This window comes from Python bivittatus, unplaced genomic scaffold (assembly GCF_059951505.1).
Source record: "Python bivittatus isolate LINGU-HERP-01145 unplaced genomic scaffold, Pbiv_v1 ctg000560_np1212, whole genome shotgun sequence".
NCBI classification, from domain to species: domain Eukaryota; kingdom Metazoa; phylum Chordata; class Lepidosauria; order Squamata; family Pythonidae; genus Python; species Python bivittatus.
In genome coordinates, this window is record NW_028277083.1 from 5,777,624 (window position 1) to 5,802,970 (window position 25,347).

Here is a 25,347-nt window from a genome sequence, read left to right on the forward strand (position 1 = left end):
AGTACTACCACCAGAAAACTCTAAAAAATGTTTCGAGTCTTCTGCTACAGAATCAGAGAATCGGAGGATCCTAGGGTTGCCAGAGGTCTTGGTGGCCTTCCAGTCCAACCCCCCCACCCCCAGGGCAGGAATCTCCAGGCCATCCTAGAGAAATACTGTCCAACCATTACTTGAAAATTTCCAGGGATGGAGCACCCGTGACTTCAGGAGGCAGGCTGTTCCTCTGCTTAATGCACTGCGTACATAAGTGCTCCATTTGAAAAAACGTGGACCACACCACTGCACAAGGGAAAAAAAATCCCACTACTCAGGGAAGCAGGAGAAAACGCAAAGGAGCAAACACCTCAAATTAAAACAAAGTCTACCTCCTCGTGCCAGTTTTCTCGGAACCAGACCATCTGATCCACAATCCCTTCCAGAGACGAAAGGAGCGTCGGGTGCAATTCCCGTTGCATATGCATGATTCGGCTGCATCGCCACATGGGGGCTGTCGCTCGGATCGGCCCAGGGTCAGAAGCGGAGTGCGACTGGTTTCCAACCGAAGTTGGCTGCTGCTGCCCAGAATCTTGGGGGGGGGGGGGGGAGATGGGAAGGAGGAGGTGTCAGCCCTTCAAAGTAGCCCAAGTTGAGAAACAGATACAACATAAACTATTGGAACTCTATTATTATAGGGCAGGGTTTCTCAACCTTGGCAACTTTAATAGATGTGGACTTCAACTCCCAGAATTCCCCAGCAAGCCTATCTATCTGGCCTAAGTTGATTTAGAAAGTAAGGAAGATGATCGTGATGGAGATATGCAAGCTCCATTCCCAAGGCAGCAAGGGGTAAACTATAGTTTAAGTCCACACCAACCAGATAACATTTGGCTCGGGCAGACACCTCCCTAATTCAATGAACAATAGAAGAGGAGGCACAACACAATCAGATTGGAAGACTCTGTTATTGGAGCCAATCTCAGTTATAATTGGTTTTAGCCTTCCTGTGATTTTCTGGTCTGCTCTGCATAGTGGGGCTGACAGTTGACATTCACATAACGGTCACTGAATGTCTTCTTCAAGGCCACCTCTGTACTCCTCTACAGGAGAAGAGAATGCCCAGAAAACATCATTAAGACTACATAGGTATAGCATAGCCTCAAAAACACACTGTTGCTGCCTTATAAAGATGCAGCAAATGTTAACAGATTCGTTATTCAAGAACCTGAGAGATTTGGCAGGTGGGAGGTGGCCACTAAGAGAATACCTTGTTTCTACTTCAGTAAGGCTGATCAAGAAAATATTGGGCAGAAGACTCAAGCTGGGTTGATTTCCTCTCAAAGTGCTGTAATTTGACCACAAAACTCACAGTGCCATCAAGGCCTTGACAGAACAGGCATCCGAGTAGCCTTCTCATTCATTCAATCTCACGACCAGCCCCCCAAATCTACCTTATTCCTAACTCCAGGACAATCTGCATTGAAGGAAAATGGAGCTGGGATCGATGAGAACCCATACAATTGAGTACTGGGGGATTTTATATCCCTCAGACGTGCTGCTTTAAGAAAATAATCCTTACTGCAATCGCAACTTTAAAAAGGCTAAATTCTAGCCATCATCAAAAATATCATTAAAGCAGCAATTAAGGGTTTAACTAGGTCCATCTGATCCCATTCTCTAATTAGTAAAGAAGGCTAACAAAAGATCTGCCCATCTGCCAGCCATGGAGGCAAGGTAACTCAATTCTCCCTGACCTGAGATCCATCCCCCGAGGACACAGCGCTGTGATGTTCCCAGCTTACCGCTTTTGTAACGCTCTCGTTGTTCTATCTTCAATGTCAGATAGAGGGTTCGGATGGGGAAGTAAACCGCCTGGGGATAGACGCGTCCAACCTATTTCATGAAAGAGAAGCGCATGTTAAAAATCAACGGCCGCCTCTGAAGTATTATGATACAGCAATTTGCCTGCTGATTTACGTCCAGCTCTGTCTCCATGAAATCAATTAATCATGATTTATATAGAGGAGAGAGAAAAGGGATGGGGGGGAAGGGTAGGTTAATCTTAAAACAAAGGGTTTGATGATGAGAGAACAGTTTTACACAAATCGGAAAGTGCATCTTATTTTCCTGCTCTCCTTGCAGACAGCTCCACAATCTTTGAAGGGGGACCTACCAGAAAAGAGTCCACCAGGGATGTAAATCTAAAGCCATTTTTAATCCCCCAAAGTCCGGATGCTCCCCTTCCCCAGAACCACCTCACCTGCCCCACAATGTGCATTTTGTAATTATAAACAGCTGGGGCGCAATGATATTGATAGCTAACGCTCAACTAAATCAAATTTAGCTTTGCCCTGGTTCTACTTCTTTATTCCAGTGCCACTTATTCTTTGCTGAACTGCCCCGACATGTGACTCAGAAAGCCAGCATGATTCTTGATCTAATTCCCCCCCACCCCAAATGTACCTAAGTCTGGTATCAAAATTAAACACACGCAGACCCAGATTGCAAATCTTTTCCCCAAAAGGCATCCCAGATATTCCAGAAAAGCATCCTGGGCCTACCTAAGTTGGGATTTAGATGCATGTATGATCAATTTAAATGTTGCCCCCTCTATGGATGTCTACTGTCAACATCAGATGGAAACAGAGGGCATGGTCTAAACACCCTCTGCTTCCTCTCCATATTTCCCGATGTGCTTAAAAGAGGAAGCTGAGAAAGGTTCTGCTGTATTACTCAATATGCCAGATATCTGCATAACCCAAGGCTGCCAAGGATGCTAAAAAGATGTTATTTATGTGAATCAAAGAAGGGAGCAACCCAAAAAGGATACTTAGCCTTTAAATAAGGCTGCCATAAATTGTGTGCTACGCATTAGTCAGGCTCATTAGAGCGTAACCTTACTCAGCAAAAATTGTGGCACTAAAGGTAAAGAATGGCCACTGAATGAAAAGGGGAAAAGCACAATTAGCAAGTGGTTTTCCTCCAGAAAAGGAGGCAGAGGAGAAATGGGGTAAAGTAAGGTAAGGTAAGATGGTGTATTGACATCCATGTGCCACTTTTGTCTTTAGAGGTACAAACTTTGGTGTCCATGAAATGAAAGAATACATTTGATCAGATGTTATGAGGCAAAGCATATGAGAAGCTATGGCAAGTGGTTTTTCCTTGCCAACCCTTACATCATCTGCACCATGTGGGATAGGGGTATGGATTACAACTGGAATTTTGAGATCATGTGGTGGTTAAAAGCCCCACATAGCTGGCAACCCAAGAAGTGAGAACTGGATAGAATTCAGAAAGGCTTCTTTAATGCTAGTCAAGGTAAAACCACCCTTTTGAAAACAGTAAAAGCCTTCTAGCAACCCCTTTTTCCTTCAAGAACCCCGGAAAATGCCGTCCCACAAATACAAGAACACCAGTCGTCAAACCATGGCTCATCCGCTTCCTACATCTCCATACCTGACTAATAAGGTTCAAGAGGAGTTTTCCTTCTGATCCAACCAAACAAGTTAAGAGCTGTGGGATCCAAGCCAGCCACTGGATGGGTGGGACTCCGATGCAATACTTGTCCACGGCATCAGCCAGTGTATTCTTGTCATCATCAAAGCTCAGGAGCCAAAGAACCTGAAGCAAATCGCAAAATAAGAAGAAGAAGAAGAAGAGGAGGAGGAGGAGGAGGAGGAGGAGGAACAACTAGAAAAAATAGGGAAATATAAAGACCTTCAAATAGAGATCAAGCAAATGTGGGAAAAGAAAGTTGTAATGGTGCCAGAAGTGATTGGAGCACTTCGTGCCATCCCAAAGATCTGAACACACACTTGGACACCAGATGAATGGACAGAGTCTCAACTCTTCAGTTACAAAAACTTGCATTACTTGGAATAGTGCATATATTACAGTCTCTTTAACTATCTGTAATGGTATATGGGAATGACCTTGGGAGATGGGGGAAGAGCCACAGCCAAGGGAATGGTCACATAACAGGCAGCTGAACCTGCAGAAAGAATGGGGGAGAAGGTCCCAGAAGGGACCCTTCCTAGTTTTTTGGACTGTAAAGGTGAGGGGAGAGAAATTTACTTTCAGACTTGCAAGATTCTGTTACTGTAACCTTACAATAAAGTAGAATTAGTTCATCTGGGCGCGCTTCCTGTCTGGATTACCTCACAAGGTTGACACTATCCTAGATCCTTGGAAGGATCTGATAATCTAAAGCAGTGTTTCGCAACCTTGGCCACTTGAAGAAGTGTGGACTTCAACTTCCAGAATTCCCCAGCCAGCATGCTCATGGATCGGTGGTTTGCTTGCAGACCTTTCATTACCCAACTAGGTAACATCATCAGCTCGACTAGGTATCCCAACCTACTCACTCGCACAGATGATGTTACCTAGTCTGGTAATGAAACGTCTGCAAGCAAACCACCAAGCTCAGAGCGCACCAAGGACTCCACGAGAAAGAAACTGCCCACATCTGTCTTTCAAATTGTTTCTCCCCCAAAAGAAGACACTCACCTTTGCTAAATACTTCCTGGATTTGCTTTCATTCTGGTGCCGGCAGGCATGTAGGTAGCAAGTAAGTGCCGACACCCCGAGGTGCAGCTGACGCTCCTTCACAAAGATGTTTTCCAAATAATCGCCCCACATGGCCCAGGCCTTCACTAGCACATCGTGCATCTGCACAGCTGCCGAGAAAGCTTTGTTGGCTTCTTCAGACCTGGGGAGAACATGAAAGGGGAAGTTATGAGCTGTGCACGATGCCAGCGACACAGGGAAGAGAATGATGGAACTGGACAGTCCAAAAATCCAAACAATTGTAGCATCTTCCAGGCTGAAAAATAATGGGTTCATTTCACAATGTAGAAAGGGGAATGAGGAGGAGGGAAGCAGTAGATGTTTCCACCTTCCTCCTTGGCCACAGCTACCACCTTTACCCCTACTGGAACCTCAGATGCACTAATATGCACTACTTGTATCTCAGCATTGGCAATCAACATGTGCCAATCCAGAAAAATGGGCAACCCTTTCAAACGGGGACATTCCCAAAGGGAGGGAGGCAACATCAAAACAGCAGGTGCAACCAGGCAATTGAAGCCCCTTTTTATATCTGTGCAATACTGGTAGCCCTCGTTTAGCAACTGCCTCATACAGCGACCGTTCGCAGTTACAACGGTGATAAAAAAGCAACTTCGCAACCAATCCTCGCATTTACGATCTTCGCAGGTCCACAAAGCAAAGGAAAGCTGAAGTAAAATCCACTGTGATGTTTTACTTAGCAACCAAGTTGCCAGTCCCAACTGTGGTCGCCAAACAAGGACTACCTGTACAACCAATGCACAAAGAGGTGATCTGTGATTGCACAGTCACGCCTGCTGTTCTGACTTGGTGGAGCCTGCCCCTGCCCTGCCCCGGGATGGCCCCACCTTCAAAAGTTTCAGAATGCCTCTTGGCCTTACAAAATCTCATCTGCACAACTCTCATCGTACTTAATTTAGGACGGCCTAACCTGCCGTTATCCGCCTGCAGCACTTAAGAAAAAAACGGATGGAATTGGGTGAAAAACATTGCCAAATGGAAAATAACCCTATCTGTCAAATAGCTTATTAAACAGCTAATTAGCCTCGGTATTACTCGGCTTCATCTTCTTCTTCGTCTTTTCCTTTCTGGCTAACGGCTTTCAGCAACCCAGACTCTGCAAAGCCGTACAACTTATTACCGAAGGGAAACAGCTGATAAATGGCTTGCCATATTTCTCCTTTCGACGGCTAACAACAGGATTTGTCTTCGAGACGCTTCTTCTGTTCTCGCCCCCCGTCTGGGGTTATCTATCAAGAACGCTTCTGATAACTCTTTATACTCCTACGGCTTCCAGAGCCACACGGCTGGCAAAACTGACCGGGCCTTCTCTCCAAATGATCTTTCAGTCCCAGTTCTTCCAACGGCTAGCCAGGGATCACAACTCAATCTAGGTTTTAGCAAGCATCTTGAAAATACGGAATAGAAATACCAGATCCCTGGTTCCCTGCCTGTACTTTTCTCCTGCTTCTTTTTGGACAAGAGACAAAGTGAAGCTGGCATTTGAAGATTATATCTTGCCCAAAACCTTGACAGCAGGCAGGTCATCTAAATTATTTAACCCCACTTCCTCTGCAGAGGAAACTTCTGAACACGCTCCTGGGGTTGCTTAAAAAGAAAGAGGTTATTGTACTTTTCTGCTCAATTAGTTACCTTTTCCTGGTTTAAAATCCTCTCTTTCCCCAGGAGAGGACAATGATTGCTCCTAACCTATGCCACTGTGATGCTAAGCAGCGCGTTTGACAACAGGTGGATTTTTCCCCCCACTTTTAAAGTCCCTCCTCTCAAAGGACTGCAAAGAGCACTGCCTACAGGCTCAACTCTGCTTCTGGTTCAGTATGGAGAGGTTCTGAAAACCTGACAGCACCAAAGCAGGCCCAGAGCTGTCTTGCAGCTTGGCCGTGATGTGTTTTTGAAGTGAAAAAAGGAAGGACAGGTTGCCTTTCCACAAAGATGTTAAGGAGTCCAAAAGAAGAGAGGGGAATAGGTGTACAGAGGGTTGAGCTGGCTTTCTTCAAAGGTTCTTCTAATTAAAACCAACCAACCAATCAACCTTAAATTGGAAATTCACAAGCTGCAAAGCACAGTTCCAGCCTCTATCATCAAGTGTTATTTGGTGGAATATCTTTAGAAAACAACATCTCACTGGGATAGGTAAGGCTGGCCCCAAACCCTGTTGGCCTTCCAGGAGGCCCTCAGAACATGGTTTTGTCAATGAGCTTGGTGATCCCATGGTAGAGTAGAGCTTGTTGGATAGTTTATGATAGTTAATTGATGCACTCTCTGTCGGCTGGCCGCCGGTTTTGTTTTTTACTTTGTTTTTATTTTTAATTTAAATTGTGGCTTTATTGGGTTTTATGTATTTTACTTTTATGTATTTTGTTTTATTATGCACACTGCCCAAAGTCACTATGTGAGATGAGCGGTTATACAAATAGGATAAATAAATAAAATAAATTAAAAAATAGTCAACTTTTGTGACAAGCCATCTCTTCCATGGTGGACCCTCTGCTAGCTCCATGCAGGTTCTTCCTATGCTCACTCTACGTTTCGTGGATTTTAAACTCCCCACGAGTCACACAGTCAGATGCAAGATGTGAGATGTCATCAGAATAATAGGTATTTCTCCCCTACATTCTCTTCTTCCACCAAGATCTGGTTTTTATCTTCTCATAGGGCATGACTGCAAGCTCATTCATTTAATTCTACATAAATCTACTTCTAAAGCAGTGTTGCTCAACCTTGGCAACTTTAAGATACGTGGACTTCAACTCCCAGAATTCCCCAGCCAGCATGCTGGGAATTCTGGGAGTTGAAGTTCATATGTCTTAAAGTTGCTAAAGTTGAGAAACACCGTTCTAAAGAGAAAGGCTGAGAAATCCCATCAGAAAATTCTTAATAATTTTAGCAGAGTTACAGTTCTGAAGAAAGGCCGATAAGCATGAGTTTATGGCGATACAAATGCACATCACCAAAGCAGATTTTTACATACGTCCCCTCTCCATTCATTCTCCTCCCTCCTCCCTTTTTTAAAAATTATTACTTATTATTTATAATCCATTTTTAAGGGGAAAAAAGAGGTGCCATTAGAGAAAGCCACCTTAAGCTAGATTGCATCCTGATGGTGAGTCCCACCCCATTACAGAAAGCTGAACAGCATTTAATTTCTGCAATTCTGTGTGCATTTCCTTGTAAGTTTCACTGAACCCAGGGACATTTCAAAATGACACCATTTGCCCCCGTAGGCCACAAGCTATGACGGGCACCCATAACAGTTGATATGTAGAAGACGGGACAGAATTGTTCAGAAATGTTCCAGAGGACAGAACAAAAAGTGGATGGATTCAAATTAGAAGAAAGGAGACTGCAGTTGGACACCACAAAACAAATTTACGCATATAAAAAAGGAAAAAGGTTTCAATGACACAGTCGTAGCCACCATCTTGACTTTTTCTGACAACCTCCACCCCATCTCCCACGGACATCCCGAGGTCAAAAGAAGGAATCTTAGGTTGCTCTTTGCATTTTTTTGCATCTCTGGCCTAAAGTAACGACTTCTCGTTAACTAACGTGTGTGAGAAGGGCAGCTGTATACATTTGATAAAGAAATAAACAAATAAACAAATTTCCAATAGTGATCTACTTGTAGTTTTAACTGTTTAAAGGGCTAATATCAATTACCAAAGACAGACACTAACTCGGTATCTCTTTTGTAACCCATCTCAGTCAAGGCTGATCGAGAATGAAGAGGGAAAGCTAATTCATTCCATCGCATCTAATTTTAACTTCTGAAATACATGTAAAAACCTAAACAAAGAAGTGGGTAGTACCCATCAATCTTTCTACCACACTGCGTAGGGTGCAACTGATAATTATTATTATTATTCTTCATGGCCCACACTGAAGCTCTCACTTTGCACACATGGTCTTTGGAATTCAGAAAACAAAACAAAACTTTGTCTCTGAATCCCTGGGCGTTGTTTATACACATTCTTAGATGTTACTGCAACATTTTACCCAACATACATACTTGTTAATCTGCGCTAAAAACATCCCCTTCAACGCGTAGAACTCGGCAGTCATTTCCTTGGTAAAATATTTCAGGTTGGTGGACTCAATCACCTCCAGGCCCTATCAGACAGATTTGGACACAGCAAGATTTGCAAGAGGTATATCAGTTAGATAAAGACATGTGAAAATGTTTCAAAACTCAAGACTTCACAGTAGACGACTCCTTGATATACAGCCAAATGCTCAACAATGGTGATGGAATGTGAGGGTGGCCTTGGAAGACGGGGGGGGGGGAAGAGATGCCACCTCGGGAACAATCAGATATAAAAGAGAAAGGAGTCCACAACAGGATAGCAGTCAAAGAAAGAAATTTTGGAAGGACCCGCCCTAACTACTCAGGTGGTAAATAGGAAGGGCAGGAGACTTGTACTTTCAGATTTGCAAGATTCTGTTAATGTAGCCTTACAATAAAGTAGAATTCGTTCATCTAGTCTTGTTTCCTGTCTGGTTTACCTGGGAAGGCTGTCAACAGCCTTAAACCATGCTAAATATTGCTTGAAATGAGAAATCAGACACTTGCCATAAAATCCAAAGCAGTCAATCGATTTTTACCATTTGATTTTTATTCAGATTTTTGCCGCTTGAACAAGTCTCTATTCATAACCCCTTTGGAGTTTAGTGGTTTTACTCTCTAGAAAATACCTTCAGGATTGCAACTGTAACATGTTTAATATTGGGGATTACTTTTCTGATCGTCCCCGCTCAAGGCAGAGGGTTGATGTGTTCTGCAAGGATTATACAGAAGGAAAACTGAATTTGGAGTCAGATTAACTGTCCGGCAGACAATTGAACATGCCCTAATTCAGAAGTATTTTTCCTCCTTCCAAGGCATCTCAAACAGCAACACTTGGGAAGTGGAAATCATTGAACGCCAGCATCACAATTGGCAGAATCAGCAGCAGCAACCTGAACACATCTATCAAGCAAGTAAAACCAGTTTAGGTAATATTTTAAAATGCCCAAACAGACACCCTACTGGAGGTGCCAGGCAGTTCTTTCAAGGTGATGGAGAGGACTCAAACCATTGGTGGCTGTTTCTCCAGCCACCATCCCCTCCTATGGAAGCTGAAGGAGCTTGGAGAAGTCCTTCTAAAGATGCTGTCTTAAACCAGACTTTCGTCCAGATGATGGAGCACGATTCATGTTCCTTTTTTGCATTAGTATCCTTATATATATGAACCAATGCGTGGAAGGACAGCTTTTAACTTTGCTACAGGAGCAGCCTTTGGAGTTTCTCTCCAAAACCAATCATCGTACCCAAGTCGAAGATGGGATTCTGGGCATCTGCGTGGCATTATGGATCATTACTGGGCTCCTGGACTAAGGGATTAAAGGCTTCCCAAGATCGATTTCTGGTATCCCCAGGCAGACCAGGGAAAAAGCCTGCTTGAAATTCTGGGCCAATCCGTGTTGACAATATTAAGCTATAAGGACCATTAGTCTGATCTGGTATTCCTACCCCCCTAAGGGTATAATTTAAATGCAAACCAATAATCACAGCGTATGGCTTTTGTTTTATTCTCTTGAGCAGTCTCTTGTGTTATTTAGACTGTTTAATTGGAAACTGAGTTTCAAGGTGCCCACCCCTTTTTGCTCTCCCCCTGCTGTCATGGATTTTAGCTCTAAGCTGAAATGGTTTCTGCATTTTTATTAACCCCCCCACAACTTCCCCTCTCTTCTTGTATGCTGAATTCTTAATCCCATTCTCTGCTTCTTGAAAACTAGACCCCGATACAACCCTCCATTCCACTGGGCCAGGAGAGACACCGTTGGCTGCATTTACACATCACGTTAAGCCAGATGGGAGGTGTTTGCTCTCAGCTCAGTTCAACGTGTTTGTAAATCACAGTTCAATGTTATATGCAAACCAGACCACTACGGTTGTTCAGCAAATCAGGGATTAAGGGCGTGTGCCCTGCAAAACATTGCGCGTAGTCTGGAACGTGGCTGTTGTACCTGCATACATTCGTTTTTGCCCATCACGCCAGCGAGCTGGAGGTAGCATTTGACTTGCTGTCGAATCTTCTGGAAGCAATCCACAATGGGCACAGTTGGGATGGTATGAATGCGGCTCAAGATGTCCAAGGCCACGTTGACCAGACCCTGTTTCCGAGCAATCTTGCCATACTGGATAATGGCTGAGGCTGATGCATGGACTCCCAGCATGGCATTGTTGGAACTCGGATCATGTTGAGTACTGTTCTCGTAGGCACTTACGATGGCTAGAAAAGTAGAAAAATAAAGAGTATTTTTTTAAAAAAAAAAGACATGAAACACAGAATGAACCTAAGTATCTAGGTTCCCTAATTACAGCGTTTATATCCTGCCCTCCTTTGATGATGGTACACAGAGTGGCTAAACAGGGATGAAACTGAGTTCTCACACTTATCAGTAAAAAACAAGGTAAGTGGAAATCCGACCACTGCAAATGTCAAGGGTAGATGGAAACAGGCCAGGCCATTCAAAAGACGGGACCTCCTAGTACTCTATTACACAGGGTAGGAAGAAAAACAAAAGGCAAGAAAGTTTAAAAATTTTGTCTCTACGTAGGATTACTTCTTGAATCAAAAGAGTTGCTGACAGTTCTTTGGTTCTATCTCCCTGTCTTTAAAAATATTACTTATCAGAAGTTCCTTGATTTTCCTGGGAGCTCTCCTAAGTGTTCCGGTCCTTGTCAGGTGAAGTCTGCAGAACACCCCAAAATCCAGATTCGCTTTAACTTCAGCAATGCCCTAGTTCAGGTGCCTTCACACTAGACTTGATTTAGCGGCAAAACACTTGGCATGCAAGAAGTCTCAGATGCAGATCTGGAAAACGCTTCTTAAAAAGAGCTGCTGTCATTATTGATGGTCCTCTGCTAGATAAACCCAAGAACTGATTGAGTAGAAAGCAGGTCCTGGTGTTCCTATGTCTTCATCTCATAGCACTCTTGCCTCTGACCAAGGATAGCTAAAACAGGGATAGGAAATCTGCAACCCTGAAGATGTGGCTGACCAACTCATAGCAGCCCTACGAAGCGTGGCCAACAGTGAGGGCTGCAGGAAGATCTACTTCAGCAGTATCTGGGACCCCACTGCAGAGAGTACAGAAGATGACCTTGATGGAAATATCCAAGAACCGTCACCTAGGCAAAAGGGGCTGAAACATTCTTTACATCCAGAGAAATGAGATAACATTGAGAAGGAGCTCAGGCAGAGCCCATGATGGAGTATAAGAAGGGGGAGGAGGTCCAGCACAGTCCGACTTGCAAGATTCGGTTATTATAGCCAATCTCAATTAAATAGTTTGAGCCCTCCTGTGGAGTGGATTTCCTGGTATGGTCTACCTAATGGAGCTGACACCCACTCGGGCGAGGTTCTCCACTTCATTCTTCCACAGCCTATGGGTGGCCCCATCCCACAGGAAACACTGGATACACTAAAATACAGAATTACTCATTAGGATCTCTCCTCCTGAAACAGCTATGCTGTTTCTAGGCAAAATTCCAAGTGCTGATCTCAACCATTAAAGAACTTAAAACAGGAGTAACTGAAGGGTCACCTTTTCAGATCCATACTGGCCTAAGCCCCTCAATCATCAAAGGACTTGCTGTGGGTATCCTTGCTACAGGAGATGAAACAGGTCAGGGCCACATCTATGAAGCACCCTCTCCACAGGAACTGAAACTTCCCTGAAACCAAAAGCATCCGCCTTTAGGTACTAATGATCTGCCCTTTTAAACTTCCAACATTTAAGCTGTTCTTTTAATCCTTAGTGATTGTTTTATTTCAGCCTTTCTGCTCTATTGTTTTCGGGTATTATCATTTGCACTGGTCCATTGTCAAGCTGCTTTGAAAATACCTTGCTTCAAAATCAGAATAAAAAATCCTTGCGTACCTACCCCGACTTAGTTATGAATGTGTCATCATCCCATTTGATGCATGCCGTTAAATATACATCAGTGCCTCTCAAGAACCGTCGGTTTGGAAAAAGAGTGTTTCACATCACTAAGCTTGTCGATACTGAGATTTAATTTCCCAGACAAGCTTCCCCAAAATAGAATTTTAAAACCCCACCACGTAGGGCATTGTTTTCTTTCAGCTTCCCAGACAGGCAGAAACTCCAAATGCTCTAGAAAAAGAATCCAAGTTCATCCAAGGAGAGGATCTCAGCGAGATGTTGCAGCAATGAACTTTTTAACCAAGTTGCTGAGGTCCCTCTGGAGGGGGTCTCACCTTGATAATGATGCTGCCTCCACATGAAAATGCTGCTCCAGTGAGACAAGTCATCCGACACGATGGGCAACCTATTCCTCCAGGTCTTCACCACGGTTTTCATGTCATGCAGGCTGTTGTTCCGCCCAAGGTTGGCTGGTTGCAACCCTGCGTTGATCTGGGCAGCTTCCTGAAGTTCAATGATCTGCTGGGCAGCCTGGGTGGGGGAGGAGGAGGAAGGTTAGAAAAACATAAAAATGTGGGTTCTTAAACTCTCAGGAAGGAAGTCTTACTTAACTATTGGCAACATAGTTGGGTCCAAGCATCATACTAAGAACAAAAATAGACAACACCAGGGTGTGTGTGCAAACAGGCAAGTGACTGGTTGAAGATCACCCTGCAAACATCATACAATATAACTAAATGGGGATTGGAGCCCAGATTACCTAATCCAACATACTCACCACTGTATATTCTATCTCTGCTTACTTCAAATGCATATTAACCAATTCCAGTACTTACTAGGCCCAGAAACCAGCAGTGTTTCCCCAGCTATTTCAAAGCACACAGAGAGAGGCCCCTACACAGCACAGAGTTAAGCTCCAACAGACATATAAACATTGCTGGAATTTAAATCCTGCAGAGACAGTAAACTGATGTAAGCCATTTGCCGACCTCCTTCATGAAAGATAACACTTGTATGAGCTATTAATCAACTAACTCAGGTAACTGTCTCTTATACCCCAAAAGTTAGGCTACACTTCTGGCACGAATCTCTGAAAATAAAATAAATTCAGCAAGGCAGCCTCTTTCTCCAACCCCCACTCCCACCCATAAATGCCATGGTATCAGCTCCCACAAGAGCCTCACCTTCTCCCTACCCCATTCATCACATAAATTTAATTTTCAAGCAGGTACTTAATCACCCACTATCTGATCTAGAAAAAAGTAATTACTGCTGAGTAGCTTTATTGCCATGTTGCTAACTTGTCATTCACAGCCCACCTAAGCCATCTAACAATGAGAATATGATGGAGGTCATCCATCGTGCTTAGCCATCATTGGATTAAGCCAAGTTTGTTGAATAAGCCACCAATAAATTCAAAAAACCCACTAAGTTATACATCGCAGCCTACAAACCAAAACAGCGTGCTAGGGTCAAGCCAACCACATGATAGCTTTGCGCCTACATTCCCAATTTTGCCAGCTTCCAAATGTCTGGGCTTCGACTCCCAGAATGCTCAGCATGGGTCATGCGTAATGGGGAATTCTGGGAGTTGAAGTCTTCACATTGGGGACTGGCCAAGGACAGGAAACATAGCATAATGTGTGTACCCCAAAAGGACCTGATAAGGCTTAGGAGAAAGCAGCTCAACAACAACTGGTTGCCAGCTCTGGAAGAAAGGTCCCATCACTGATCACTGTTATGGCACCTTCCTTTTGCCTTTCAGCAGTTCTGCCATGAATGCGAGGGGCACCATTCAGTAACTGCAGGGCACAGCAACTGCTTCACAATTCAAGGAGGTTTATACATCAGAGTTTAAAAGAATTAGGGTCCCCCTGCCCCATATTTAGGTCTCCAAGGATTCCTTGCAGCCAACCCAGGTGGAATCAACAGAAAGAGATTGCATTTCCACAGACTGGGGAATGACCCATTAGGATGACAATCAGCATCTCTCCCAGGGTTTCTCAACCTTGGCAACTTTACGATGGGTGGCAACTCAACCTTGGCAACTTTACGATTCTGGGAGTTGCAGTCCACCCATCGTAAAGTTGCCAAGGTTGAGAAACCCTGGGAGAGATGCTCCTTCCGTCTGCACTCAGAGACAGAATTTGAGCCTGCATCACGTGTGCTACTGTTGACGATTGAGCGCACAGCTCCAACTACCAGTACTTTTAATTGTCCCTGTGAGTATTGCAGGAGAAGAACCATGCTGTTAAAATAGGATGGGAAAATATCAGGGATCTGGTAGCGACAAATTGTATTAAAAATCATACGCTTTTGTGAACTGGAGTTTACTTCATCAGAGGCATAGACTGGTTCGACTGATGTATCTGAACAAGCGAGCTATTGCTCGCAAAAGCTTACGCCTTTTAATAAAATGCGTTAGTCATAAAAGATGCTACCAGATTCCTGATTTCCTGCGATTATGATATTACTGTTCTTCTTTTATGTGATCAATTCCCAGAAACCTGTAAGAAGGTTGCTAAATTCCTATCGATAAGCCAAGGCTTTTAGAAATCACCCAACTGATTAATATTATTAACTGTTTCAGGTTTTTTATGTTACTCAGTACATTTGTTGTATTTTACTTTGGATGACTGGGCTCGGACCATGAATAAATAAACCTCTTTCCAACCCAAGTGGATTCTATGGATCCATCTGTCCTTCAGCAAGATGAGACTCCAAAAACAGAACGGAACTGGACCAAATTTGGTGAGGGGGGAGAACCCCACACCAAAAGAAAGTTTGAGATCAAGGGCAGGTCTGGCCAGGGGGTGCCGAGAGAAGAATCCCAGGAAAAAAAATTATCCCAGTGCATCCCTAGAGGAGACACAACAGGACAGCAGCTTGGGAAGTTGACAACTGCCCCATTCTAAGCCTTTCTCCCACTTCCTTTCTGAGTCTTATTAAAGAAAAAAATTCAGAATTTCTCTGCTCTGCACGCTTTCCCTAGCTGGTTAAGGAAAGCCAAATATCCCAGAATGATTTTTGCAAAAAGATGGGGTAAAAATCCTGAATAATTCATTATTAGCTCTCTTCTTTTGTGGTTAAAGTGACCACCTGCAAAAGAATTAGGCTCCTCCAGAGATCAACCTATCTTACCTGAAGAAGTGGTGTATGGACGTGGGAAACCACCTGTGGAAGTCTTCGCCACTCCCGGATAGCCAACCCGCTGGCCATTTCCACCAGGCGCTCAATGAAGTTAAGCTGCTGTTCGTCAGGGTGGCAAATTGCCAAATATCCCCGATACATGTTGACTTTCCATGCCATCTCTTTGGGGCAACTCAGCTCCACCTTGGGACAAAAGAAGATGATAATGGAGGTGTCGGGACCAAGGGGATCCCAAAGAAAAAGAGTGGATGATTTTAGACGCAACATGAAACTGTGGCTCACGTGAATTGCATCAAAGGCTCACGCCATGCCATAAAGACTGATTCTTTGCTTTAGTTTCTCACTTGATTAAGACTCAGCTTCATATAATTCCTCCTGCCTCTATTAAGAGGAGAGCAATGGTTTTAATACTGAAACGGTCAGGAAATTCATACTTGCTAGCAAAACATACTTAGAACTAATGTTGGTTTGCAAAGGTTCATCAACCTACCATCACCTAGCGAGCCAACCCACACTTCCATTTTCAACCAAGACGAACAGCCAAATCATTCATACAACTCCACCCGGTATAAACTGCTTTGAACTACATTAAATGACTCCCAGTGAAAGTCGGTCAGGATGAACTAGCAGCATTAAGATAATTATGCTTCCAATATTGTATTTATGAACATTTCTTTTTTTTTTTAATGGAAATAAGAACAAAATCAGAGCAGCTTAATTTATACCAGAGTGTTCCCCCCCACCCTTTGGAGTTCATTAGTAAAGGCTTCATGACTGAACATCTCTCATTCTCTCCAACTCCATTGAGAGAGTGTCCAAAGTCCTGGTGGCTGTCACATCGTTTTAGCTTGCAAGACTACACAAGGAGAAGCTGTCAGAAATGATCAATTCACTTGGCCGCAATTCAAGGCCTCTTAGCCTACCCTGCAATTTATTCTTTATTGCACAGCTGCAGTAGACGTAGGCGCATGCAAACACACACAAACGCAGCGCCAAAATACACTTGTTATAAAATTATCTTCAGATGTATCAAAGGGATAAGCTACCTCTGGAGAACAGATTTGTTCCTGCTCTTTAAAGGGAAATAAATGTACTGGACCTCAGTTCCTCATTATGCAGGAAAAAAAGGCACCTTCCAGTTTTCTGGCCTGTCTTTTAATGATGAAAAGATTCCTTCATTGTTGAAGGACAAAATTTGTTTCAATTATTTCATTTAGACCTGAAGAAGAAGCACAGATTGCATAATTCCTGCAATTAATCAGCTTTCTGCTTTATTTTTTTTTTCCCCTAGGACTTGCCCTGTCACTAAATGTACCTAAAAGGCTGGACCCTGACCTCAATTTTGCACCCATGGTTTAGAAGAAATAACGTTTGCACAAAGAAGAAATAAAGTGAAGAGCTCATTAAAGAATTGTCACTCCGCCACCATCTTGAATCCCTTCCAGTAACGAGTTTCTGAGTCATTCTCCACCAAACCCCCAGACTCTCGTCCACGAAGAAAACTCAATACAGAATAAGTAAAACAGGGCCGCATTCTTCCACTAACTTGTCCTCTGCCCTGATGCTGATTCCTCCCCATTTATTTCTTCTCATTCTCGCCATTTAGGAGATGAACCTGTCCTTTGAGGGTATGTTGGAGGGGGAGTCAAACTCCAGAATTGCAAAGGAAGCAGGAAGGGGCAATGCCACTTGCCCACTGGGTAAGGATCCTTCAGCCACAGAATGGGCATTTTGCCAGACTGCCCCCCATCCCCAAGTTGGGAAGGATCCCCTCCAAAATCAGCAGCTGAATTGTTACTTTTTAAGTGACCGCACAGAAAGATTATTACATCTATGGAGTAACCATAGTAAATAAAGCATTCTTTGACTTTAGCTCCGTGCTTGAAGATTTCAGGGAGATGTCCATGAGGAGGCCTTCTTCTGAGATGCTTTTTTGGACTCTTCAAGGTAGCCTCCACACTTGGGATTCCTCAGGTATCTCCCATCCAAGGACTAGTCAGCCCTAACCCAGCATAGCTTCCTAGGGCAGAGAGGATTGGCTGCCACTGCTAAGCTACATTCAAATCAAGTTCTTGTGAAGTTCCTCCCTACGTCCTTGGCCCTTCTTTGCCCAATGCTGGAGTTTGACTCCCCCTCCAACATGCCCTCCAAGGGCAGGTCCATCTCCCAAATGGCACACCCTTGTGTTATGAGCATTTCGTCAGAACTCCACACACAGATTCTTCTTCTCGTCAGTTCAAAATGGGTTTCGTTTCTATTCAGCTGAAAACTTCTTTAATAAAAATTAATAATCATAAAAAAAAAGAACTCCACACACCCAATTGTGAAGATTCATGACGTTCATCCTGGTTTTCCTAATCTCTTACTTCCCTGCACTGCACAGGTTCAAATGCATGCAGGCACCGCCCCCCAAACTTTGCAGGAGAACTGAGAAGATACAGGAGGACCACAATCAGATGACTGAGTGCAACACCACCAGCTTCCATCGTTTTTTTTCAGGCCTCTAAGGCTGTATCCATTTAACTTTAAGTATCATTTAGCTTAAGGATGGATTCCACAGGCATTCTTGGTGGAATTCTTTGGATAGACTCATGATAAAAACCTACTTGAAATATACATTTGAGCAAACTATACAGAGGGGCTTCTTTTAAAAAATCATTATATCTGAAGTTCTCAAATATCTCAGCATGCCTGAATTATGGGTTTAGTGAAGAGAAGCTGCATTTCAAAACCAGCCCTTCTATAGCAAGCCACTTAGCGATATCAAATTTCACCTAAATGCATGTGGAGTTTACTTAAGAGGAAAACAAACACACTCCAGTTCAAGTGTGGAGATTACTTAGCAGGATGCAAGATGCAGGATGTAACAGCGTACAGTGTGTCAAAAGCAAATCGACCATACATAATTTGGGATACTACCTAGGGCTGCAAAAACCTATAGAGTCACTAGATGGCAGTGAAGGAAATGCTATCTGCCACCTAGTGGTGAGCTGGATTATTGCAGCCCAGATCTGGTACAGTAGTCCTAATATGGCCCCACAATCAGAAGCCACTTCAGAAATGGCAAAGGGAGAAAGAAACTATGGTTTGCCTTGTACATAGGAGCAAACATCTTTTATGTTACAGCACATCTTGGCTTGGTATGACATAAGGCAGCTGCTTCATCCTATTTTAAATGTTGAGCAAGACTCCTCTGGAAGGGAGCAAGCTTCAAAAGCTAGGAGCTGGGCACTGAAGTTTTTCATAAACATGGTCACTGTCTAAATTGGCCACTGAAGTATGGATCTCCCCAACCAAGCAAGAGCAAACGTTCGATCCCACTTCCAATTCTTGTCTTGAAATAAAGCACGTTGACCCAACTTGAGCATCACATCAAATAGCATCAAATGGAAGATGAAGCACATATTGGCAACAAGTAAACCATGGTTTGGTCATGACTGTCGAACTGGGCCAATGAAGGTAAGGTAGGGGAAATATCAAGCAGTCTTTCCTTTCAGACAAGGATTGCTCTGCATCTTTGGTCGCTCCATGATTACACCTATTTTATTCTCTGTCTTTAGATGCCAGGTAGACATCCCAACCCAATTCTGGTTAATGCAATTTTTTATACCACACGAAGCTGCATGACCTACATAGGTTTAACACACTGCATGCAGTACATAAACTGCCAGGCATCCCAAACATTCAAAGATCGTATTTAGAATGGTTGCAATTGCAATCCAAGTTGTTCCTCTTCACCATTTGCCAACTAAAACCTTCAAGCACATCTAATTGATTTCTTGTCTTTTTTGGTTGCCAATCTTCACTGCCATTAAAGGCTATATTGCAGGGCATTGTGATGTCAAATGAAACAGTGGATGGCTGATCACTAATGAATTTTTCATTTTAAAACTATGCCATCCGAACTGAAATCTATCTCCATTAGCCATCAGCAGTGTTTTATGCCCTCCACTTCCAGCGCCGGCTTTAAGCACGTAAACAACAGAAAGAAGGCAGTACCTCAGACAACATGGTCATCTCCTTGGTGCACAAATTCAGAAGCCAAAGGAACACCAGAAAGGAACCCAAAACTGAAAAATCCATGTCCAGCCACAGTGACAGAAAATGGTATTTCCACAAAGGTATTTTAACAGATACTCCTACGCATTGCTGTTGAGTAAATTACAATTACAAGATCTGGTGCTCTCTCTTACCACCAACCTCCATTTGGGAGCATACACAATTCCACGCAGCTCTAAATATTTCTTACATTTAACCTTCAGTGCTTTCTAAAAGGGTAGCCCAATGTTCCTTCTGATCTTAACCATCTTAACCAGGAGTGATACAAGCAGGGTAGAATCTTCTACAGGCTGGATGCTGAAGCTGTGGTCTATGGTAGATTTCAGAGGGACTCAGCAACACAGTTAACAAAGATGCCAAGGCAGAGACAATGTATGGAATCTGTGCTTCCTAAAATGGTGCAAGCGATCCAATGATCTTGCCATGCCGCCTGATTTTTGTTAAACTATATTCTGGGGAACGACTGTTGGAAACGTATGATCCATCTGTTTCGGACAAGGCTATCATAATTCTCTACTAATCAAAGGATGCAACGCTAACGTGTTATTACGGCAGAGAGGTTGTGATATTTTACAGAAATATTTTGTACCGATTATATTATAGCGGTAAACCAGTGTCTATTGATAAGTACAATATTAAGTTAGATTTTTCTCTCTTTTTTTTTCAGTTTGTATTTTTAGTTTCTGCGGGGTTGTCACTTCTCTATTTTTAATTGTTTTTCTTAAGTTTAAAGATTGTTTTATTAAGTATCGATTTTTTTAAAAAAAAATATGTTCTTACTAAAAAAAATATTCTGGAGATGGGAAATCTTTTGTGTGCTGAGGTGTGGTGGAAGGCATGAGCGGGGAGGATTCTGGAATGGAGCTCCAAGGTTACAGGGAGGGGGGAGAGGCATTCCAAGGGAAGCAACTCCTCAGCCCCCAGATGGACTGTGTGAAGGTCAAGAGAAAGAGACCGGCCCCTCCCTAAGGGCACAATGTTATAGTTGCTGTCGTTGGGGGATTAGAGTTAGTCTGGCGAGATTCTGTCTAGTAGGTGCAAGCTAATAAAGAAGCTGAGCTGAATTCTGGACTGTCTCGTGGTGATTCTTGGGCTGAACCTGACATGAGGGCTGCACATTCTTGGGGACAATCTCTTAGAAGACCCTTAGTGGTAGGGAATGAATGTCCTCCTTTTTCCTCTTCCTGACTTTTCTCTCTCCTGTCCTCAGTAACAATCACGGTCTTCTCCAAGTCCCCCAAAAGCAGAGGAAATCTCTTTATCTCATCCCACTTGCTGACAATTCTGGAGGACTAGGGAACTGGGGTATCTGTCTCCGGATGTATGTCCCCTCCCTTCTCTTCTCCTCTGTTGAAAAGCTCCCTGGTCACAGGACGAGACCAACGAGCTGCAAAATCGTTTGTCTGTGTTCCATCTGGAGATGCTCAATCAGCATTCTCTACTCTTCAAGAAATCTTGATGACAAAACCTACAAATCCCTCATGGGTAGGCTACGTGTTGATGGCCAGAAAAACCAGCTGCTCACTCCATCAGAAATAATCCTACAAAAGCAGGGCAGAGTCTCTGTCTGTGTGTTTATGTCGGTGTGCATTTGGCTAACAGCACCGCACAGGCCGCATTTGAATGTAGCATCATAGATGGTCTGACCCGGTAGATGTGAGAGACTGTGGGGAGGCTGGGAAAGAAACGGAGGAGAGAGCAGACATAAACAGTCAAGAGATAGAAGGCAAATCAATTGACAGTTTATCTCATAAACAGCAACTCAGCCCAGGTGGATAGAAACCTGGAAAGCGGCCATTCAAACCACTCAGAGAGACCTCACCTTAGATCAGTGTTTCTCAACCTTGGCCACTTTAAGGTGTGTGGACTTCAATGCCCAGAATTCCCCAGGCAGCATACCTTAGATAAATTAATAAAAACAAGGGTGGGAAATTCCTCCTACAGTTTTCAAGATTCTGGATTTACCCTGACATTTGCCCCCAGTGGTGATTACATATACTTTACAAACATTCGTGTAGATCTTGCCTAGCTGCCTGGGGCTGACGGAAGGGGCGTAATCCAACCCACTGCTCAGAGTGGGCATCAGGCATCCATTAAACCATCTTTGACAGTGGCCATCCAGCTTGTTTGAAAACGTCAAGGGAGGAGGAATCCACCACCCTTCTATGCAGACTGTCCTACTGCTTCACGGCTGACATCAGCCAGAAATCCCTTCTAACAATCAGTCTGAATCTTCTTACTTGTAATTTCAACACGCTGATTATTGTTCTGCTCAAATCTGAAGACAGGTCCTCTCCTCTTGCTCAAGACAACCCTTTCGATATTTGTCAACCACAATCACATCTCCCTACAATCTTCTCCCTTGCAAGATAAAGATGCCCAGGCTTGCAGATCCTTTGATCACATTGTTTACAACTCACCTGTACTAGGGCTTCCTTCATGGCTGTCCAATTGGAGACACGCCATGCACACTCCAGAACCAGGTAAGGGTTTATGTGACCCTTGGACTGGCCATATTCCGTAAGCGCTTCCCACTGATTCAATTCCTTGGAACACCTAGAAACGAGAAATGCAACACCAATCCAGTTTTCTGGTCAAGAGGAACCTTTCCTTTGATCAAATGCAGGAAATCTAGCTGTTATAACCCAGCATTTTGAAGGATTCTGGCCTTCTCCACTCCAGATATACTGCAGATTCAATGATTTTTGGGAATTTTTGGAATTTTTGGAAAGGCATGCCATCACACTTTGCAGGTACCAGAACACAGAAAGTCTGCTCAAAACACTTTCAAAGAGTTGAGTTACCCTTCAACATTCAACTGCTGTCTTTTGGATCCAATTTTTCTCTTATTAGGAGCTTAATCTGAAATAGTTTTTACTCTACTCCATTTTGGCTTGTAGAAATATTCTCACAACACACATGTGTAAAAGGAAAAATATTTGTGGTAAGAGACACAACAAAACAAGGTCTTTTTCCCATATCACAATTTTAATGTAGAACGAAATAATTCTGAGGAAGTCCATTCAACTAAAAGCAAGGAACATTTTTGCAAAGCTGTAAGGAGGCACTCGCTCTGAGGGAATGGAACAAAGTTTGCCTGTTTCTTGATATTTTCTGAAATTTAGGTGAAACCTCACATCCTGGTCTCCAGAGGCCCAAATGTTCATAGCAACATCATAAAAAATGAGCCACAACCAGATTTAATTAACTTACCGAATCCAATGGTCTTCCCAGAGCTGATATTCAGGAAAAATAGCAGGAGAGGCATTACTTCTTTCATGTTCTTTCTTAGCTTTCTCCATCGCTTTTTCGTAGGTTTCCTGAGCCTGGAAAGAAAACAAAGACGTTCAGTTTCTCATGGACCAAGCTAGAGGAAAGATATGCTGACAGAGGCTAGGCCCCACATAGTCTGCTGTGGCATGACATTTATTCCCCACCACCATCACCAATCACTCAAGGAGACTGGCTCCACTGGGGAGGGACAATCTGATGGGTGCCCTGATTGTCGGACGCAGCTTCCTAAACTGGAGAAATAACAACCATATCACACATTTGCATTATTCATTCATCAAGACAGTGGCGGCCATCTATTTTCGGAAGGGAGGGAGGGGAACACTTTCTCCTACACCAAAGGCCACCTCTGGCCTCCGGGTGGCATGCCAGGATAAATTGGTGGGTGGGGCCACAGCAAAAAATGGAAATGGATTTAGTGGAATTACTTTCATTAAAATACACTGTATTTTTAAGATTTCCCCCCTTACCATCCCTTTAAATATTGTAAATCGATTACAACTTTTGGAGGGGCTTCAGGAGTCCGCTCAGAGGGCACCTGGGAGTTTTTCAGGAGGCCGTGGCATCTCAGTTTATCTATCTACTTTGCCCTAGAGCATCAAATGTATCTGTGGGGTATGGGGGGAGCTGGCGGGACCAGCCTCTCCCCCTGCCCCCCCAGGGCCCAGCACAATTAGTCTTCTAAGCAAGCCAGAATCCCACTGGTACCCCAGCATCTTTGCAAGGCGGGACTACGTGCAAGTCAGTTCGTTGAGTTTAAACTTCAAAGTCTCGCACAGATCCATAAAATTCCTAACTAGGTTAACCATGCTATACAGGTTAATCCAGACGTTTTTCCAATTCAACAGGGTGGCAGACGAGGGAAAGACAACCGCCTGCCTTTAAGTCTCAATAAATTCCAATTCCTACATGCGTTCCTTCAAGAAAAAAAATCTGATTCCAATCAGCCAGAAGGGTTAATAACATCCTACCTGGCTCATGTGCCATCCGTTGCTAAATATCCCTCTTATCCATTTAATCAGCGTTCAAACTGTTGGTGGAAAGGGTTTTTGCTAGAAAAGGCTTCTTCTGGCCTTATATGCAAACATCGCCAAGCTCAACAAAAGTAATTGTGGCGGCTACTACCAAGCACCTCAAGTTTGTGAGAAAGCCCTTAATTAAATTTGCACGGTTTGAATGTATCACAGCTTGCAAGAGGCACTTAATCAAGATCATTCACAGCCCTACTGTTGTTCAATAAAAGAGAGGCTTCACAGGCTTCTGATGTCAAAGGAATGGCAACTTCAAGCAGACCTGTACCGTTGTGGTCTATTTTTCATCCCATAGATAGGTTTTTTTTAGTTATGCACACATACATGCACACACACACACACACACACAGAGACAACCTGCTCGAAGAAGCCGTGCTGTTCGTAAGCAATAGCGGTTGCTGTCTCCGGAAATTTACAACGCTTCTGCCACAATCCAGCCCACATATCCTCTTCTTGGAGCAAGCAATACAGCTCTGCCAGCGAGTCAAGGATTTCCTACAAGGGGGCGGGGGGAAGCCAAAAGACAATCGAAGATCAATAGGCACTGGTTTACAATTAAGCTTCTCAACCCATCAAGATGGACCAGGTCAAGAAACAGCCACCACCGGGCTTCTAGGAGTGTTACTTTATTGTAGTAGGATATATTAACAGAATCTTAGAAGCCTGCCAGAGATTCTCTTTGCCCTATCTTATACCAGACAAGATCATGAAAGGATATTTTGAGTTTCTTTCTCACACTCTCCACTTCCTAAGGACCCAGTTGCTGCTTCTCCCTTAACCCTCCCTCCCTCCCCTGTCCTTTACACAGCTCAAATGTCCAGTCATAAGGGCATGGCAGCATTAAGGTATTTATTTATTTAAATGGATTTAATGGCCACTCCAACTGCAAATAACTTGAAGTGGCACACAGGTACTCCTCATTTAGCGACTGCCTTGTACAGCGACTGTTCACAGTTATGACAGTGATGAAAAAGTCACTTTGCGACCAATCCTGCATTGACAACTTTCACAGGTCTGTAAAGCAAAGGAAAGCTGAAGTAAGGTCAGAAGCACAGTCGCGGTTTCATTTAGCCACCACTCCGCTTAACAACTGAGTTGCCAGTCCCAACTGTGGTCGTTAAACGAGGACTACCTGTGTATCTATCTTTAGAAACTGGGTTAAAAACAAGGCAAGAAAAAGAAGAAAAATCAGGGACACCAAAAGATCTTCCACAACCAGAGGGAACAAGATCACAGCTTTCTAGCTGCCAAGGCCTGATGGAATAACCATGGTTTAATGACCTCCCTAAAAGTTAGGAGGGAAGGATCTATCTGGTTGTCTGGG

At 43.6% G+C, this 25,347-nt stretch overlaps 1 protein-coding gene across 8 annotated transcripts in view; it reads right to left on the minus strand.

Annotated features, from left to right (window-relative positions):
* Positions 1–25,347, minus strand: part of TRRAP (transformation/transcription domain associated protein) — a 116,263-nt gene that overhangs the window by 21,863 nt on the left and 69,053 nt on the right. For all 8 annotated transcript variants that reach the window (XM_088148048.1, XM_088148054.1, XM_088148051.1 and 5 more), the window contains 11 exons: positions 24,381–24,518; positions 22,915–23,027; positions 22,122–22,257; positions 15,634–15,825; positions 12,828–13,023; positions 10,570–10,835; positions 8,573–8,673; positions 4,483–4,684; positions 3,433–3,597; positions 1,779–1,869; positions 366–565 (listed from right to left, as the gene is read on the minus strand). In XM_088148048.1, the coding sequence (XP_088004174.1) occupies positions 366–565; positions 1,779–1,869; positions 3,433–3,597; positions 4,483–4,684; positions 8,573–8,673; positions 10,570–10,835; positions 12,828–13,023; positions 15,634–15,825; positions 22,122–22,257; positions 22,915–23,027; positions 24,381–24,518 (1,800 nt within the window). The remainder of the gene's footprint in view (positions 1–365; positions 566–1,778; positions 1,870–3,432; positions 3,598–4,482; positions 4,685–8,572; positions 8,674–10,569; positions 10,836–12,827; positions 13,024–15,633; positions 15,826–22,121; positions 22,258–22,914; positions 23,028–24,380; positions 24,519–25,347) is intronic.